Source organism: Pteronotus mesoamericanus, unplaced genomic scaffold (assembly GCF_021234165.1).
Source record: "Pteronotus mesoamericanus isolate MK-2021 breed Mesoamerican mustached bat unplaced genomic scaffold, CSHL_Meso_final contig_24, whole genome shotgun sequence".
In the NCBI taxonomy this organism is placed as follows: domain Eukaryota; kingdom Metazoa; phylum Chordata; class Mammalia; order Chiroptera; family Mormoopidae; genus Pteronotus; species Pteronotus mesoamericanus.
The window spans coordinates 5,598,388-5,616,871 of NW_026555100.1; the positions used below are offsets into that span (position 1 = coordinate 5,598,388).

At 39.0% G+C, this 18,484-nt stretch overlaps 1 protein-coding gene across 10 annotated transcripts in view; it reads left to right on the forward strand.

The window, feature by feature from the left end:
- The window catches only part of USP54 (ubiquitin specific peptidase 54), a 141,932-nt gene that overhangs the window by 63,069 nt on the left and 60,379 nt on the right, over positions 1-18,484 (forward strand). For 8 of the 10 annotated variants that reach the window (XM_054572588.1, XM_054572589.1, XM_054572593.1 and 5 more), the window contains exon 2: positions 17,075-17,923. In XM_054572588.1, coding sequence (XP_054428563.1) covers positions 17,777-17,923 — 147 coding nt within the window. In that variant the 5' untranslated portion in view covers positions 17,075-17,776. The remainder of the gene's footprint in view (positions 1-17,074; positions 17,924-18,484) is intronic. The other 2 variants (XM_054572586.1, XM_054572587.1) reach the window with 1 other exon arrangement.

The following is an 18,484-nucleotide window of genomic DNA, read 5'->3' on the forward strand; positions in this document are numbered from 1 at the left end:
TTCACTTTGCATGGAGTGAAAAAGCCTTCACTTTTTCCTCCATTTTGCTACCATACTCAACCATTTCTGTGAGGTTCCTGATTATCAGTGTTTTTGAACTCTGCATCTGATAGGTTGGCTATCTGTTCATCGTTTAGTTCTATTTTTGAAGTTTTGATCTGTTCTTTCATTTGGGCCATATTTCTTTGTCTCACATGCCTCTTACGTTGTAAGGGGTGGAGCTTTAGGTATTCATCAGGGCGGGATAACCTAGGTTGCTGTGTTGTGGCTCTGTATGTGGGGGAGGGGTCCAAGAGGGAACAATGCCACTTGCTTGGTTCTTGCCCCGCTTTCAGTCACTTCTCCAACTACCCACAAGCAAATTGGGCCCTTCTAGTGCTGATTCTTGGGTGGGTGGGTTTGTGTACATTCTTGGACCCTATGGGCCTCTCCACCGAACTCTCTTGTGAGGCTGGGAGTTTCCCCAGTTACCACATCCCCCACAGATTTTTACATCCAGAGGTTTTGAGTCTTTCTTTTCCGTCTCTGGAACCTTGGGTTGCAAGGTCTGTTTTGCTCCCCAGCTCTTCCTCCTGGTTTATCCACATACAAATGTGGGACTGCCTGGTCAGCCAGTTGCTGCCTTGCCCACCTGGTCTTCCAGCCCCTGCCTTGCCGTTCACCCTCTCCTAGCTGCCCGTTTCTGCTCCTCCTACCAGTCTGGATGAATGTTTCTTTTTTAACTCCTTGGTTGTCCTGACTTTCATACAGTTTGATTTTATGGCAGTTCTGGTTATTTTTTGTCTTTAAATTTGTTGTTCTCTTTTTTGTTGTGCAAGGAGGCAAAGTGTATCTACTTATGCCTCCATCTGGACTGGAAGTCCTAAATTTTGCCATTTTAATTATTATGTATCTTGGAATGGGCCTCTGTTGGTCATTCTGATTGGGACCCTCTGTGCTTCCTGGGCTTGCATGAGTTTTTCTCTCATCAAGTTAGGAAAGTTTTCTGTCATTACTTTTTCAAACATGTTTTCTATGCCTTGCTCCTCTTCCCCTCCTTCTGGTATTCCTATGATATGGATATTACATTTCATGTTGTCCTGCTGCTCCCTTAAATCCTCTGCATTCTTTTTGAGCCTTTCCTCATTTTGTTGCTCTGTCTGGGAATTTTTTTCTACTTTGTATTCCAGCTTGTTGATTCTATCCTCTGTTTCATCTAGACTGTTTCTAATTCTTTCTACTATGTTCTATAATTCAAAAATTGTATTCTTCTTTTCCTCCTGGCTCTTATTGCTAGTTTCTGTGTCCTTTTTCAGGCTGATGTAGTTCGCAGTGAGTTCTTTGTAGCTTCCCTATAGTTCTTCATCGTTTTCACTGAGCTCATTAAGTTTCCTTATAACTATTATTTTGAACTCAATGTCTGATTGTTTACTCGCCTGTATTTCACTGAGTGCTCTTTGTGGATTCCTTCTTTCCTTTTGATTGGGTATTGTTTCTTTCTCTCCCCATTTTGGGTACTGTTCTTGTTTGTTTCTAGTTTAGGTTGATTTGTTTTGATTGCCTGTCTTTGTGGAGTGACCTTCTATGGTGGGAGACCTGTAGGATTCAGTGGTGTAATCTCTTTGAACTCCTGAACTTAATGCTCTTGGGATGCCTTTTATGACATTTATGTTAGCTCTCGTTGTAATTGGGTTTTGATTGTCACTGGGTCATTCTTTTGTGGGTCCTTCCCTCTGGCTGGCTGACAGAGAGTCACTCCGCCCACCATGCCTTGTATGCTGTTGTACAGGTGCTGCCAGAACAAAACCACACAAGAAACAAACACACACCTGCAAAAATAACCCCCACCCACAGTCACACTATCAACAGCAAATAAGCCAGTTTTAATAAGGATGTAAAGAGATTAAAACTATTATAAGAAAGGAGAAACAAATATGAGATGATTGAAAAAAACAATGGTTTTGAGAGGGTAGGGAGAGGAGAAATAATAATAGTAGAGAATCAAGTCAAGGCAAAGAGAGAAAGAAAGTAAAATTTACATCATAAATAAGAAAGGGAATGAAGGAGGTGGAATGGAGCAAGAGAAAGGAAGTGTATAGTATTAGGTTTTAACAGAAATTTAAAAATATACATAGAGATAGAAAGAAAAAGGAAAAAATAAGTGAATAAATTCTTTTTTAAAAAGGAACCAAATTGGGGAAAGAACATTCACCACAGCACTATCAAGAACAAATGAGCTAAGATTAATATTGGTGATATGGAAATAAGAGGGAGAAAAGAAAGAAAGAAAACTTAAGAGATGTCTAGAGGAAAGGAAAGTGATTTTGAGATGATAGAGGGAGAAGGAATATGAAGAGTGAGGAACAAAAACCAGGCAAACAGGGAAAAATTAAAACTTGAGATGAGAAAAAGAAAGGGCAGGAAGAAGGCAGAATGGAGGAGGAGAGGGGAATGGTAAAATTTGAAATCTGAAGTACCAAAATAGTGAAAATCTAGAAATAACTTTGAAGAAATGCAACAATAACCACCCTATCCACAACCAACAAACAAATATTGATAAAGGTGGAGAGAGAACAAGGGTATTTTAAGAGTGGGAAAAAGAATGTGAGATGGCCAATGACAAGAAAAATGGTTTTGAGAGGCTGGGTGGGAAAGAAATAGTAAGGGTGTATAATGGCAAGAAGTCATAGCAAGAGAGAAAACAAAAATTTAAAATGAAAGAGGAAAGAAAAAGGTAAAACAGGGTAGGAGAGGGGAGGTGCAAAATATGAGATCTGTAACAAACTATAATATAAAATCTAGTGATTCAATATGTACAAACTTGAAGGACAAGAAATGAATGTTAAAAGGTATGCAGGAGAGAAAATATCACAAATCATGAAGGAGATCACGGTGGAATTTGTCTTGGTAGCACCTAGTATTTACCACTGTTTTTTCTTTCTGTATCCTCATCTGGTGATGGCCAGTGGTGTTCCAGTCTGGCCTTAGGCAGCCTGTTTGAGACTGCCAGGGACACACAGTCTATAGCTGACTCCTTCAGTTGTTAATTTAGTCACCCTGTAATCAGCAGTCAGGCTTAAGCACCACAGGGTGAGGCAGAGTAATTCCTGTGGGTGGGGCTATTGCTTCTTCTCAGGCTGATGTCACTTGGTGGAGAATCATCTGCTTGAGCGAGATGGCTGCTGCAGCATGGGAATGACTCAGCACCAGGATACTGGCAGCTGCTCTCTCAGCTCTCTCTCCAAAGCCACTGTCCCCAATCTCTCCTCAAGCATCTCTAGTCCACCCTGCCCCACCTTTGCCGGATCCCAGGGTAAGTGGCTGCAAATGAAAATTTATGCGTTGGCGCTTTAAATGACTCTTTGCGTTTCCAGCTGTCTGTCTCTGGCAAAGAGCACCCCTGCCGCTTTTTGAAGCTGGGTGTTATCTGGGTTCTTTTCGGGCTCTGGTGCTATTATAGGCTGGGAACCTTGCTTGGGGTTTAGACCCCACACTTCTCACAGGAATCCCCCCAGCCGCTGAAATATTCCTCTGGCACTTCAGCTGCCACCCATGGGAGTCCAGCCAGTCCTCTTGCATCTCCTCTGCACTCTCTGCCAATCATGTGCTGAAGTGTTTTCTTCTGTCTCTTCATGGTAATAAGGCTTCTCCTCTGCTTTTGTTCAGTTGTTTATTCCAGATGATTTCTCTACAATTTAATTGTAATTACAAACTAGTTCTGGGAGGAGGTTAGCGTAACTTGTACTTACTCCTCTGCCATCTTGAATCCCTTCTTAATTTTTCAAATAGGTTTTCAATTTATTCTCTCTCTCTTCTCTTTCTTGTACCCCCATGATATGAATGTTAGTACATTTAAAGTTGTCCCAGAGGCTTCTTACACTACTTTCATTTTTTTTATTCCTTTTTCTTTTTGCTGTCCTAATTAGGTGTTTTCTGCATCCTTATCGTCCAAATCATTGATTTGATCCTCTGCTTCATCTACTCTAAGTTGATTCCTTCCCTTTAATGTATTCTTTTTTTTTAATCCTTATCTGAGGACATGCTTATTAATTTAGGGAGAGGGGAAGGAAGGGAAAAAGAGAGGGAGAGACACATCTACGTGAGAGAAACATTGATTGGTTGCATCTTGTGTGTGCTCCATCTGGGAACTTAACCCGCAACCTAGGCATGTGCCCTGACCAGGAATCAAACCTGCAACCTTTTAGAACTGGATGACACTCCAGCCAATTTAGTCACACTGGCCAGGGTGATTCCCCGTAATGTGTTCTTCATTTCAGTTAATGTTTTCTTCATTTCTGACTGGTTAATTTTTATGTTTTCTGTATCCATTTTCATGTTTCCTATCTCTTTGTTGATGTTCTCACTAAATTCATTTACTCTTCTCCTAAGTTCTTTCAGTATCCTTATAACCAGTATTATGAACTCTGCATGTGGTAGACTGCTTGTCTCTATTTTGTTTAGTTCTTTTTCTGGAGTTTGGGACATGTTTCTTTGTCTCCTTATTTTGATTGCCTTCCTGTGTTTGTTTCTGTGTACTGTGTAGAACTACTATGTCTCCTGGGCTTGATAGAGTGGCTTAATGTAGTGGGTATACTGTACAGTCCAGTGGCAGAGTCTTCTTTGTTACCCCAACTGGGTACTCAATGTGTGCCCACTATGTGGGCTGTGTAGACCCTCCTCTTGTAGTTGAACCTTGATTGCTGTTGGCATGTCCAAGGTCAGCTACCACCTGTGTGTTCTGTGCAGGGTCACACAGCATTAGCTACAAAGTGATCTCTAGATGGCTATTCCTTTGCTGTGCTTGGAGGTGCCCCGGAGAGGCCAAGCTATAAACCAAGGATGGCTGCTGCTAGTGCTGGCCTGGGGTAACTTAGCAAGAGGTATGGTGCTCACTAAAGCCAGGTGCTGCTTGTTTGATAAAATTTAGGAAAACCTGGAGCATGAGCCAAGACAAACTTTTCATATTGAAAAGCCACAGGAAACAGCTTGGGTGGGCCTGAAATTTGGGTAGGGCATGGTCTCAGGGAATTACCAGGACAGGGTTAACAGTGTGAGCCAGGTTGATGACATCTCAGATATGGTTCCTGTCTGCCAGATCTTTGAGAGGGTGGACTCAGAAAAGGAACAATGGCCTCTGCCTGCATGTCTGCCTGGGAAAAAGTTGTCCCCCCACTCTTGCCCTGATGCTGGACAATTCAGTTCCTCCCCATATGTCTCTGATGCCTTTCAGTCAGAGGCCCCATTGCTGCAACTCAGAGGGAGTAAGTCTGAGTAAGTCAGTGAGTAGGCCCTTTAAGAGGAACACCCAACCTGTTTCTGTGTTCCACAGCTTCACAACCCACTGGTTTTTACAGTCAGAAGTTATGGTGACTTATCTTCCAGGCATTGGAACCCTGGGCTGGGGGGCCAGTTGTGGGGCTGGGACCCTCTGCTCCTGAGATATACCTTCCTATTTTTATCCAGCACATGCAGGCATGGTACCAGCTCATTACACGTCTCCTCTCATCCTACCAGTCTCAACGTGGTTTCTTTAATTCCATTGTAAAAATTCTGTTGATCTCAATATGTGATGGTTGTTCTAGGGTTGTAATTTTGATGTGCTAGGAGGCAAGTTATGTTTACCTGTGCCCCATACCTCTTGCTAAGTGATCTCAGGCACAGTACTAGTGACAGTTGACCTCAGTTTATAGCTTGGTCTCTCCCAGGAACCTCCAAACCCTGTACAAGTAGCAGCCATCTGCAGATCACTCTGTAGCTCATGCTGGCTGGCCCCAGGCAGGGCACAGGCAGCAGCTGATTTTGACTGGTACCTCCAAGGAAGCCTCAGAGCCAGCTAACCAGGTTGTCAGCTTCAGACCACACTGGAGTGCCACTCATCTACTTCCGTGAGTGACACAGTCATGGTGGGTCAGGACACCCTGCTGAATCAAGTTCTGCTCTTCCACTGTAGGCACCACCAGTCCTTGCAACCCATTAACCTGGGGGAAACCCTTCCCATTGACATGCTGACATTAATCATCCTCAACTACAACAGGAGGATGAACACAGCCCACACAGGGGACACATGGAGGACCCAACTGAGGTGACTAGGGAGGCTCTGCCACTGGGCACCTACTATATAAGGTCACTATACCAAGACTGGAAAACTGCCAAAATGAGGAGACAAAGAAAGATGGCCCACGTGAAAGAACAGAACAAAACTTTAAAAAAAGAACTAAACAAAATGTAGAAAAACAATCCATCAGATTCAGAGTTCAAAACACTGGTTATAAGGATGCTCAAGGAACTTAGTGAGGACCACAAGAGTGTAAAAAAGATCCAGTCAGAAAGGAAGGATACACTAATTGAAATAAAGACCAATTTACAGGGAAACAACATTAGGGTGGATGAAGCTAATAATCAAATCAGTTATTTAGAACATAAGGAAGCAAAAAATAACTAATCAGAACAGCAAGAAGAAAAAAGAATCCAAGAAAATGAGGATAGTATAAGGAGCCTCTGGGATAACTTCAAGCATACCAACATTTGCATCATAGGGGTACCAGAAGGAGAAAAGAAAGAGCAAGAAACTCGAAACCTATTTGAAAAAATGACAGAAAAACTCCGTAACTTGGCGAAGAAAATAGACATACAAGTCCAGGAAGCACAGCGAGCCCCAAACAAGATGGACCCAAAAAAGGCTCACTCCAAAACACGTAACAATTAAAATGACAAAGGTTACATACAAAGAAAGAATCTTAAAAGCAGCAAGAGAAAATGGTTAGTTACCTATAAGAGAGCCTCCATTAGACTGTCAGCTGATTTCTCAAAAGAAACTGTCAGGCTGGAAGGGATTGGCAAGAAATATGCAAAGTAATGAAAAGCAAGGACCTAAAACCAAGATTACCCTACCCAGTAAAGCTATCATTTAGAATCAAAGGACAGATAAAGAGCTTCCTAGAGAAGAAGCTAAAGTAGTTCATCATCACCAAACCAGTATTACAAGAAATGTTAAAAGGTCTTCTTTAAGAAGGTCAAAACTATGAACAATAATATGGCAATAAATACATGTCTATCAACAATAGAATTAAAAAAAGAAACAAGTAGAATAGAAACAGAATCATAGATTCAGGGAATGCTTTGATGGTTGACAGATGGCAGGGGGGTGTGAGGGATGGGTGAAAAAGGTAAATGGATTAAGAAGTACAGATAGGTAGTTATGGAATAGTCATGGAGATGTAAAGTACAGAACAGGGAGTAAAGTAGCCAAAGAATATTTATGCAGGACCCATGGACATGGACAATAGTGTGGGAATTGTCTGATGGAGTAGGGTGGGTGCTGGATGGAGTGGGACAAAGGGGGAAAATTTGAGATAACTGTAAAAGCACAAAAATAAAATATAATTTAAAAAATAATAAAAATATAAAATGCTATCACTAAAACCCGTTCCCCCTCCAAAAGAAGAGGTATGAGGCATACTGAGGCCAGATAACTTCTTATTTTGGGTTTGTGAATGTTTGAGAGATTTTGTAAAGCTCAAAGCATGAGCCAAGAAAGTCTGTATTGAAAAGCCACTGGAAATGGTTGGGGCAGGGTGTCAGGGAATCACCAGGGAGAGTAAACAGTGTTAACCAGGTTTTTGAAGACTCAGATATGGCGCCCACCTCCCAGCTCTAGGGATGGGGGCTCAGGATAGGAACAATGTCCTCTTCTAGCACTTCTATCTGCGAGGCAGCTACCTCTGCAGCCCTCACCCCAGAGCCAAAATTCAGTTCTTCCCTGTTTATCGCCAGTGCTCTAGCCCAGAGAGAGTGAGTCCAAGTAAGTCTGTATATGATCCTTTTAAGAGGAATGCTTGGGACTTCTGAAGCCCTCAGTCTCTTTCAGCCACCATTCTCTTTGGTTTTCTCAGCCAGAAGTTATGGGGACTTCTTTTCCTGTCACTGGAACCATGGAATGGGGGGCCTGATGAGGGGCAGGGATACCTCTGTAGCAGAGATATCTATCCCAATTTTTAACCACCACACATGTGTGCGGGGACCAGCCTGTTTTAAGCCTCCAACCCTCCTGCCAGTTTTGATGTAGCTTCTTCTTTACATTTTTAGTTACAGGACTTCTGTTCAGCTAGATATCATGTAGTTCTGAATGATGGCTGTTCTATAGTTTCGTTGCTGTTCTGGTGTGGTTGTGAGAGGACGGGAGTATCCATTACTGATGCTACCATCTTGATTGGAAACCTGTATATCTTCATTGAATTCAGTGTCTGTTCAAATGTTTTGCCTATTTAAGAAAACTGAGCGATTTTTCTTATTAAGTTTTGAGGATTCTGTATATATCTTGGATATAAGTCACTTATCTATTTTGTGATTTGAAAATATGGGGTGGGCAAAAGTAGTTCACACTTGTTCATGTGGAAAATACAATAATTAGTATGTAATAATACAAGAATAAACTCCGTGCTTCACATACTCACAACTGTAAACCTACTTTTGCCCACCCCAGTAGTTTCTAGAAATTCTTAATTATGATGACGTCCATTTCTATAACTTTTTTATGGATTATACGTTTGTTGTTGTCTTTAAGGAATGTTTGCTTAACAAAAGGTCACAACATTTTTTTCTGTCTTTTAGAATTTTTAGTTTAGATTTTCCATTTAGGACTATTACCTAAATGATTGATTTCTTTCACTAGTGTTTTATAGTTTTTAGCATATAGGTCCAACACATATTTTGTTACATTTATACCTAAGTATTTTATATTTTGTGGTATTATTGTAAATGGTACTATAAAAGAATTTCAATTTCCAGTTGTTCACTGCTTAATATATAGAAATATAATTGGCTTTTTAAAAATACTTTGTATTCTGTGACCTTAATAGTGATCTCACTAGTTCTCAGAGGGTTTTCCGTATTTTGTAGATTCCTTGGATGTTTAAAATGTACAGCATCATGTTGTCTATAAATAAAAGCAGTTTTATTTTCCATTCCAATCTATATTTTTTAAACTTGTTTTTCTTGCCATTGCACAGGCTAGGGTCTCCTGTATGGTGTTTAATAAGAGTGGTAAGAGTAGACATCTTTACCTTGCTTGCGACCTGAAAAAGGTGGAAATGATGCTATAAAAAACCTATTTTAGCTGTCAACTGATAGTGTTCTACTGCTAAGGAACAATTTAAGCTTTTTGCCTTTTTGTGTAAAATGCACACAAATAAATAATGCACATGTTAAAAGAGAAATATTAATTTTAAAAACTAAGTATAAATGAATTGGGATGGCAAGAGACAGGAGGCCTAAAAGACTTATCTATTGTAATATTCTAAATAGGAGGTAATTGTGATATAAATGAGGTTGAGGACAGTGGAAGTGAAAAAGAAGGCTCAACATGAGAAATTTGGAAGGGTGAATTAATTGACAAGCCTTCGTGATGTGGCTAGGGAAGGGGGAGAAAAATAGGAAGAAATAAAAAAAACTACAGTTGTTTTATACCTGGGCATTTGGAGATGTCATTAGTAAAAATAATAAATAATAAGAGTCAGAGGAGCAACTATTTTGGGGAGGTTCGATATGTTGAACTTGTTACAAAAGTGGGTTAATTTGCAAGTAGTTGATAATTTGGTTTTAGGGTTCATAAGGTTTTGATTTATCAGACCAGAAGTGATGGTTGAAGTTCTGACAGAGAAGGAGATGAGAACACCATGGGAAGTAATGTAGAAAAGAGCAAGAAGGTCTGATTTAGACTTTAGGGGATACCCACTTTTATTTTTTTTAAATGATTTTATTTATTTTTAGAAAGGGGGCACGGGAGGGAGAAAGAGAAGGAGACAAAAACATTGATGTGTGAGAGAAACGTGGATCCATTGCTTCTTGCATACCCCCAATTGGGGACCTGGCTTGCAACCCAGGCACGCGCCCAGACCAGGAATCCAACCAGTGACCTTTTGGTTTGTGGGAGGATGCCCATCCCACTGAGCTTCACCAGTCAGGGCATGGGAATGTCCACTTTTAATAAAACAACAAAGGAGAAAGAAAAGGAACTGTGGGCAATAGGAGATCTGCTGTTCATTTGTCATTCTTTCATTTTATTCATTCTCTCATTTTCTTATTAATTCACTCAACACATCCAGGATTGTATATTATCAGGGCAGCCAGTGTTAGGTGCCACAGAAAAGTAAGAAGAACACAGCCTTTGGAAAAAGCCAGTAGGTTTTGAAATCAGATTTCTTAAAAAATAAAAAACTAAAGGAAAAAGAAAACTAAAAAAATAAAAAACTTTAGAAAGTGAATGGTGAAGTAAAATTGTGGTGGTGGAGTAAGGAGAAGTACCGTGTTCTGAAGGATCTGATGGTAAGTAAGGAGAGGCAGCAGTTGTATTTATGTAGCAATTATTACTGTATGACAGCGTTTGATGTTAGCATTTTGTATGTATTAACTAATTTCAATCTACATAATAACCAGTAAGATACTATAGATTGGTTTGGAATTATTGACAAGGGTAGTATGCCAAGGAATTAAAGTAATTGCCTGTTGAGTTATCATGGCAAATACATATAGTTTTTTAAAAAATTTCTCACCCAAGGATATATTTATTGATTTTAGAAAAAGAGGAAGGGAGGGAGGGAGAGAGAGAGAGGAACATCAAGAAACATACACATGAGAAACAATGATTTGTTGCCTTTCATATGCACCCCCACCAGAGACCAAACCACAACCTAAGTATGTGCTCTGACCAGGAATTCACCTGGCAACCTTTTGGTGTATGGGACAATGCTCCAACCAACTGAGCCACCCAGTGAAGGCCAGATATAGTTTCTTAAGTAAATTACAGAAAACTGCTATATAGAATAACAGAAACTAGGAATGTCAGCAACTTTCCTGCTTAAATTTTTGGATATCTCAGTGTAGTGCACTTTGACTTCCTAATGTTTGGGTTACTTTTGGCTTTAATAACTAGTAAAGGGGTAACCTACTGTTTCTTCATTAGGAACTGAGATACCCTTTATGGTTTTACCATTTGAATCATTGATTAGTTGAACATGGTCATTCTTTGCCAAACTTCTAAAAATGTTACTGTATTCCTTGTAATAGGCTCAGTTGTTTGCCTTAGGTTAAACTTTTTATTTTTATTTATTTATTTATTTATTTATTTAGTTAGTTATAAATCATGTTTATTCTATTACAGTTGCCTCAATTTTTCCCCCATTGCCCTCCCCAACCCATCCAACCCTGCCCCCTGTTCCCACAGTCAATTCCTACTCTGTTTTCCATGTCCGTGGGTCATTCATACATGTTCTTTGTCTAGTCCCTTCTCCTTCTTTCCATCATTCTCCTCCTTCTCCATCCCCTCTGGTCACTTTCAGTCTGCTCCATGTTTCCATGCCTGTGGTTTATTTTGCTGAATAAATTCCACTTATAGAGGAGATCATATGGTATTTGTCTTTCACTGACTGGCTTATTTCCATTAGCATAATATTCTCCAGTTCCATCCATGTTGTTGTAAAAGGGAGGAGTTCCTTCTTTCTTTCATTTTTTTTTAAATGCAGATTGATTTTACTTTTTTTTTTCAATGTCAAGATCCATTATAAATAATTAAAAAATGTAAATCCATTATAAAATTTCAGCAATTAAAAGAACATGACACCAGCACAGAAATGATCAGGTAGATCAAGGAAATAAAATGGGTATTCTAGAAACAAATGTATGTATCTGTCTAACACTGTAATATAAAATTGATATTTCAAATCAATGGGGAAAATAAGGCTTATTAAACAAATAACGTGCATGAACCATTATTACTTGAAATAAAACCAATATAGAGCCCTATTTCACATATTATACAAAAAAAAAATTCAGGTGAGTTAAAAATCAATATGTAAAATCTAAGGAGTTTTAGCAGAAAATACAAAATAATATTTTTCTTACCCTGAAGTGATTTATTCAACCAGGATCTCTAAAGTAAAATATTGACAATATGACTATACTAAACATTAAAGACTATGCAGTAGTATGCATATGAAAAAACTTAAAGGACAAGTAAGAGAGTAGGGAGAATTTGCAACACATCTAAAAAACAGTTAATAGTGTTTTTTTTTAGGGAAAAAATTCTACAAACAATTAAAGCATAAAGAATACCAGAAAGTCATTTAAAGCTTTTTAAAAATAATAGAGATGGGCAAGACAGCTAGAAAACAGGTTTAGTTTCAGCAAATAATAAAGTAACAACACATCATTGTCACAATCAGATTACTAAGTATTAAAAATATTGGTAATATCAAGTATTGGTGACTGTGAAAGGAATTGGGTATTCATAGACTCTTTTTCTTCATCTTCTTAAAGCAGTCCCTTTAGGATACCTTGCAGTGCTGGTTTGGTGGATGTGTATTCTTTTAGCCTTCTTTTGTCTGGGAAACTCCTTATTTTGCCTTCCATTTTAATTGAGAGCCTTCCTGGGTAGAGCAGTCTTGGTTGCAGGCCTATGCTTTTCATGACTTGGAATATTTCTTGCCATTCCCTTCTGGCTTGCAGTGTTTCTGTAGAGAATTCAGCTGCTAGCCATACTGGGGCTCCCTTGTCTGTTACTACCTGTTTCTCCCTTGCTACCTTTAGGATTCTCTATTTTTCTTTGCTATTTGCCATTTTAATGATGATGTGTCTTGGAGTGAGCCTCATTGTGTTCCTCTTGAATGGAACCCTCTGTGCTTCCTGAACTTGTATGACTCTTTCTCTCCTCAAAAGAGGGAGGTTTTCCATCATGACTTTTTCCAAAAGGTTCTCTGTCCCTTCCTCATCCTCTTCTCCTCATGGTATCCCTATTATATGGATATTATTATGTTTCAGGTTGTCTTGCATTTCCCTCAATGCCTCTTCATTCTTTTTGAGTCTTTTTCCATTTTCTTGCTCTTTCTGGGAGCTTTTTTCTACCTTGTCCTCCATCTCGCTGATTCGGTCCTCTGCTTCATCTAGCCTGCTTTTGATTCCTTCTACTGTGTTCTTCAATTCAGAAATTGTATTCTTCATTTTCTCTTGTCTCTTATTGATAGTTTCTATGTCCTTCTTCATGCTGATATAGTTTGTAGTAAGTTCTTCATAGTTTCCCTGTAGTTTTTGATAATTCTCTCTGAGCTCACTGAGCTCATTGATCTTCCTTAGAACTGTTGTTTTGAACTCACTATCTGATAGTTTACTTGCCTCTATTTCATTTAGTTCTCTTTGTGGGGATTCCTCCTTTCCCTTCAAGTGGGCATATTTCTTTGTCTTCCCATTATTTGTGAGACTCTTCTTTTTTACTTCTGATTCTTAAGTTGATTTGTCTTGATTTCCTGAGTTTGTGGTATGACCTTTTATGATATGAGACTGCTGTTTTTCCTTTGTGGATCTGCCTCTGATGATGTCAACTGTTGACCCTGTCTGACCTTAAGCAGTTTATTCAAGACTTCCAGGAATCTACTGTCTGTGGCTGTCTCTCTCAGTTGTTAATCTAGTCACTCTGCACTCAGCAGTTGGGCTTAGACACCACAGGGCGGAGCAGAGTCCCTCCTGGGGTGGGGTTATTGGGTCCTCCCACGCTGCTGCCAGTCAGAGGAGTGGTCTGCCCAAGCCAGATGGCTGCTGCCATATAGGGGAGGAGTCAGCACTGGGATTCCGCCAGCTATCCGTTCTCTCCCCAAAGCCTCCTTCCCCAATCTCTCCTTCAGCGTTTCCAGTCCACTCTGCTCCTGCCTTTGCCAGAGCTCAGGGGGAGTGGCTGCAAATAAATATTTATGTGTTTGCCCTTTAAAAGGCTCTTTGTGTCTCCAGCTTCCTGTATCTGGCAGAGAGTAACCCTGCCGCTTTTCGCAGCTGGCTGTTATCTGTGTACTTTTTGCGCTCTGGTGTTGTGGGCTAGAGATCCCTGCTTTTGGTTTAGACCCCGCTCTTCTCAGGGGGATCCAATTGGTCGTTTCAATATCCCTCTGGTCCTGCCACCTATGGGCGCCGCCCCCCCTCCCCGCCTTGTCAAGTCTCTACTGCACTCCTTACCAGTTAAGTTGTGCTAAGGCTGATTCTTCTGTCCGAGGTTATAAGGTTCCTTTCTCGCTGTTGTTCAGTTGTTTGTTCCAGGTGATTTCTCCACAATTTAGTTGTAATTCCAGATTGGTCCTGGGAAGAGGTCAGTGTGACTTCCACTCACTCCTCCACCATCTCGATTCTCTCTAAACATTGTATTTTTAAAATAATTGTAAAATTCAAATGTTTCTCTAATCATGTAGCTAAATTGTGCTGACATGTCACTTATTTTATGAGATCTATTGTTCTTTTTTTTACAATTAGAAGACTTATTCCTGGTAACATAACTTTCTGCCATCCTGAGTCCCCAGACCAAAATTTACCTTTACTTTTAGTCATAGCAGTTCACTATTTAAGTGAACTCATTCATTACTTGTTTTGAAAACTTGGTAGTACTCTCACATGCCTTTTGCATTAAATTTCAGCCACTGTGTAAAATAGGTACTGTGCCACCATTTTACAGACCCTGAAAACAATGTTCAGGACACCCAAGTAGTTTGGAATTTTACAAATTAGTAAAATGTGGAAATTGAACCCACATCTTCTAACTCCAAGTCTAGTCCTAGTTCTCTTTGTATAGTACACATCACTTACTCCATACAGCAATTGACATTATACTGTATTTTGAGCTCTCCTTTTCATAGAAATGTATTTGAGTTTTATTCCATTTTATTTTGTCATCGTATTTATATTTTGTTATAGCTGTCTTTCCTTTTTCTATTAAAAAATCTGAGATTGCCAATGTCATGTGCCATGATATCATTATCAGCTTTATAATTTTAGTTATGATTTTGCATTGAATCACTAATATTGCATATAGTACAAGTAATTTTCACATAATTTTAAATTCTCTTTTATTCAGTTTAAAAACATAATTTAAAACTTAGAGAACTTGTAAGAAATGGTACAACAAATTTCCATATACCCTTTAGCCAGCTTTACCTATTGTTAACATTTTGCTATATTACTTTGCTTTACCATTTTCTCTTTCTCTTTTCATGTATGCATATAAATACATACACCTCATATGTATATATATTTGTAAATTTTTTCTTTTGAACCATGTATGAGTAAGCTATAGACATGTTTCAGTATTGTTTAAGAAATTATTTTTCATAGGTTGTTAGAGTTATGTGGGTAGAACTCTTAATTTATTTTCTAATATATCTTTAGTAGATCATATTGGAAAAGAATTGTTGTTTGTTGCTAGACCTGCAACTTAAGTGAAATATTTTGTCAATCACTAATTCTTTGGGCCACTTGTTATTGCCTCTCTTGGCTTTGTTCTTTTTGGCTCTCACCTCTAGTTTCTGACACACCTAGAGCAAGTGTGAGAGTTTATTGCCTTACCCTACATAATACTGTCATTCAGAGCCTGAGATCTTTTTTCCTGCCACTGCCTTTTTTCCCTGTGCTCCCTAAACTCAGGGGTGTGTACATAGGGCAAGCTGAGTTTCAGTAAGCTCCTAATGTGGACACTGGAAACCCCACCTGCCTGCCAAGTCCTTCTGGCTATGAGCAAATTGGAGGCTTGGTACTTGTCATTCCTTTACAGCAGTGGACCTGAAGGAATGCTGCCAGGCTTGTTGGGAGTTGCTTAGCGGCCTTAAGTGGGGTGTGTGTGAGGGTGTGTGTGTGTAGAGTTGAGGGTCTTGTGTCGTCTGTGTGGGAAACCTGAAATCCTTCCTAGTGCCATGCAGTATTTATTGAGTACCTTCTTTATGACTAGCACCATGATAGGAGCTTTTGGAATAATATAATAAAATAAATAATTAGATCCAGTATTATAGGCAAACAGTTCTAGCTCTACCACTTACCAGCGTTGATTTGTGCAAGTTAAAAGTTAATGTCTTTAAGCCTCACTTTACTTTCTGTAAAATGGAACTAATAGTTTCTACATAATAGGGCTGTTGTGAAGATTGAATAAAGACTGTTACTATTTCATTTCATACAGACATATTTAGGATTTATGATTGACACCATATAAAACAAAGTAATGAAACACAGAGAATAATATGACTCTGTAGTGTGTAATCAAATACTATAATTGTGACTTGTAAATTATAAATAGTCTGGGAATTTAGAGAAGAGACAGAACAGTCTTATGCAACCATTTAATGTTCCTATGCCTCAATTTTTCCAATGGACACACTGTGGAAATGCTAGGTGATATCCCAGAGAATGATTAAGATGTTACAGCATTTTTGCTTTTTTAGGTGGTCTGCGTGACGGTGGGATGGAAGGGAGAAGTTTGGGGAACTGTTAGAAACCAAATTTGACATCCCTAATTTTTTCCTTATGAGGAAGTGGCAGCCTTATAGGAAAATTCGAAGCTGGAGATTAGAAGCATTACCTTCCAAGGAAGTTGCTTGCTTTGGTGTGTCTCTCTGTTGTCTTGCTGGCATTTTATTAGTTGAGAATTAATGTTGGTCAATGGATGGCCTCTGATTATAAGTGCCTCGGATATAATCTGTGGATTAAATGATTTGTAGCCCAAATTATCTCTCTGATCTTCAGGCAAAAATATACAAACAAGCAGGGCAAGAGAAGATGTACTTCTCTTGAACTAATGTTAAGGACGTATAGTTTACTTAGTTTCTTTGGGATGGGATACCTTTTCTCAGAACAGAGTTCAGGCTCAAAACTTGGCCCTCTCACCTTTAAGTAGGCTTTCATAGCCAGGAATATGTAAAATACCTTACAATTTTTTTTCTACTTAAAATATCCAAAAGAAACTGTTTTAATTTCTAATTTGGTATGTACTTGGTATTTTTTTTGTTAGCCTGATTTTGGGAAGTTTGTATTGGTTTTTGTTTTTGTCTAGATCAACTCTCTTCTCCTTCTAGAAAATTTCAGAGAAGTTTCCCATGAAAGGAAAGGTGCTCATACCTTTCTTTTTCCCTCTTCAGTTTCTCGTTTTGTTGTTGTTAGTTTTTTTTTTTCTTGGCATTGTTTGCCAAGGTTTCAAGTTTATAGTGAGAGGTGAGGCAACGTTGATCTTGGCAGAACAGCACAAAGCCAGGAGAGTCATTAAGTGACGCAAGTTTTTGATTTTTTTTTTCTTCTGTTAAAGCTCTCTGGTACAGCTGGCTATTCGAGTCACAGAGGAAGAGAGGAGAAGAGACTTTCTGAAGTTCTGGGTGGAATGATAAAAGATGTTTGGAGCATAATAAAAAACAGCAGCAGCAACAGCAAATGCCCCACATAATTCAAACAAGCTTCTTTGCTTTATGGAATCTATGTCAGTTGCTTAGAACTTGAATTTTTACTTCAGGGAATGATGAGACAAGGCAATAAAAAGAGGCAAGGAGGGTTGCATTGGATTCTTGCTTATCTGTCTGCCTCTTCTTCCAGTTGGAAAAATCTTCAATCCACAAGAAGCATTATTAACAAGTCTAAGGAATACATCCTATCCTGATCCTGGATTTTTTTGGAGTTGAGGATTACAGCCACTTCATCAGGATTTTTTGAAAGCAGTTCAAGGAAAATAGAAGGAAATAATACTCAAGGATATCTCTGTATTAGTCCTGTGCCATGTCAAATTTTGGGCATTGTTTGGAGCAAGTTGAAGACAGCTCTGTCATGTGGATCTAAGAGGATACCTGCATTCCTTGAACTACATATATGATGTTTAGAAGGTTGTAACTCAAAAATCTTTCAACATATATTAATTGACTTCTGGATTCTCTTTCTGTTAAGGACTTCAGCAGACAGCAACTCCCTCCCCAAAAGATACAAAACCTCCTCTGTGTTTCCAGGATAAATGTGAACAATAATGTCTTGGAAGAGAAACTATTTTTCAGGAGGCCGTGGTAGTGTCCAAGGGATGTTTGCACCTCGAAGCTCAACCTCCATAGCCCCCAGCAAAGGCCTCAGCAATGAGCCAGGACAAAACAGTTGCTTCCTCAACAGTGCCTTGCAGGTAAGGGCAACTTCTTTCTTTCTTTCTTTCTTTTTTTTTCTTTCTTTCTTTCTTTCTTTCTTTTTTTTTGGCTGAACTTTGACTTTTAGTTGCTGGTGGTATATTTCTGATAACTCTTTTAAATATAATACTTGACATTCTCTGTTTGAGGTCAGCAACCTGAGATCATTTTTAAGTTTATCTATGTGAGATTAGGCAAGTCAGTTTTATCTCTTTGAGTCTCAATTACCTACCTCATTGGTAAAAAAAAAGAGGATTAATATGGTAGTGAAATAATAACTGTTGACTACTACTACAAACCCACCTAAAAGGGAGGTACATGATGATCTCATTACTTGTTTGTTGACTTTTTTCCTGAGCAGTCTCTTATGTTTCCTTTTTTCCCCTCTTGACACCAACGGTGTCTTATCACCCTAGTTTCATTTCTCTAGTATAGGAAGCAAAATTCTTTCCATAAGTCAAAGACTTTCTAGTTTCATAATATTATTCTTTTCTCATAATATTCAGGCTCTAATTTTTTTTTATTTTTTTATTTTTAGGAGAGAGAGGAAGAGCAGGGGG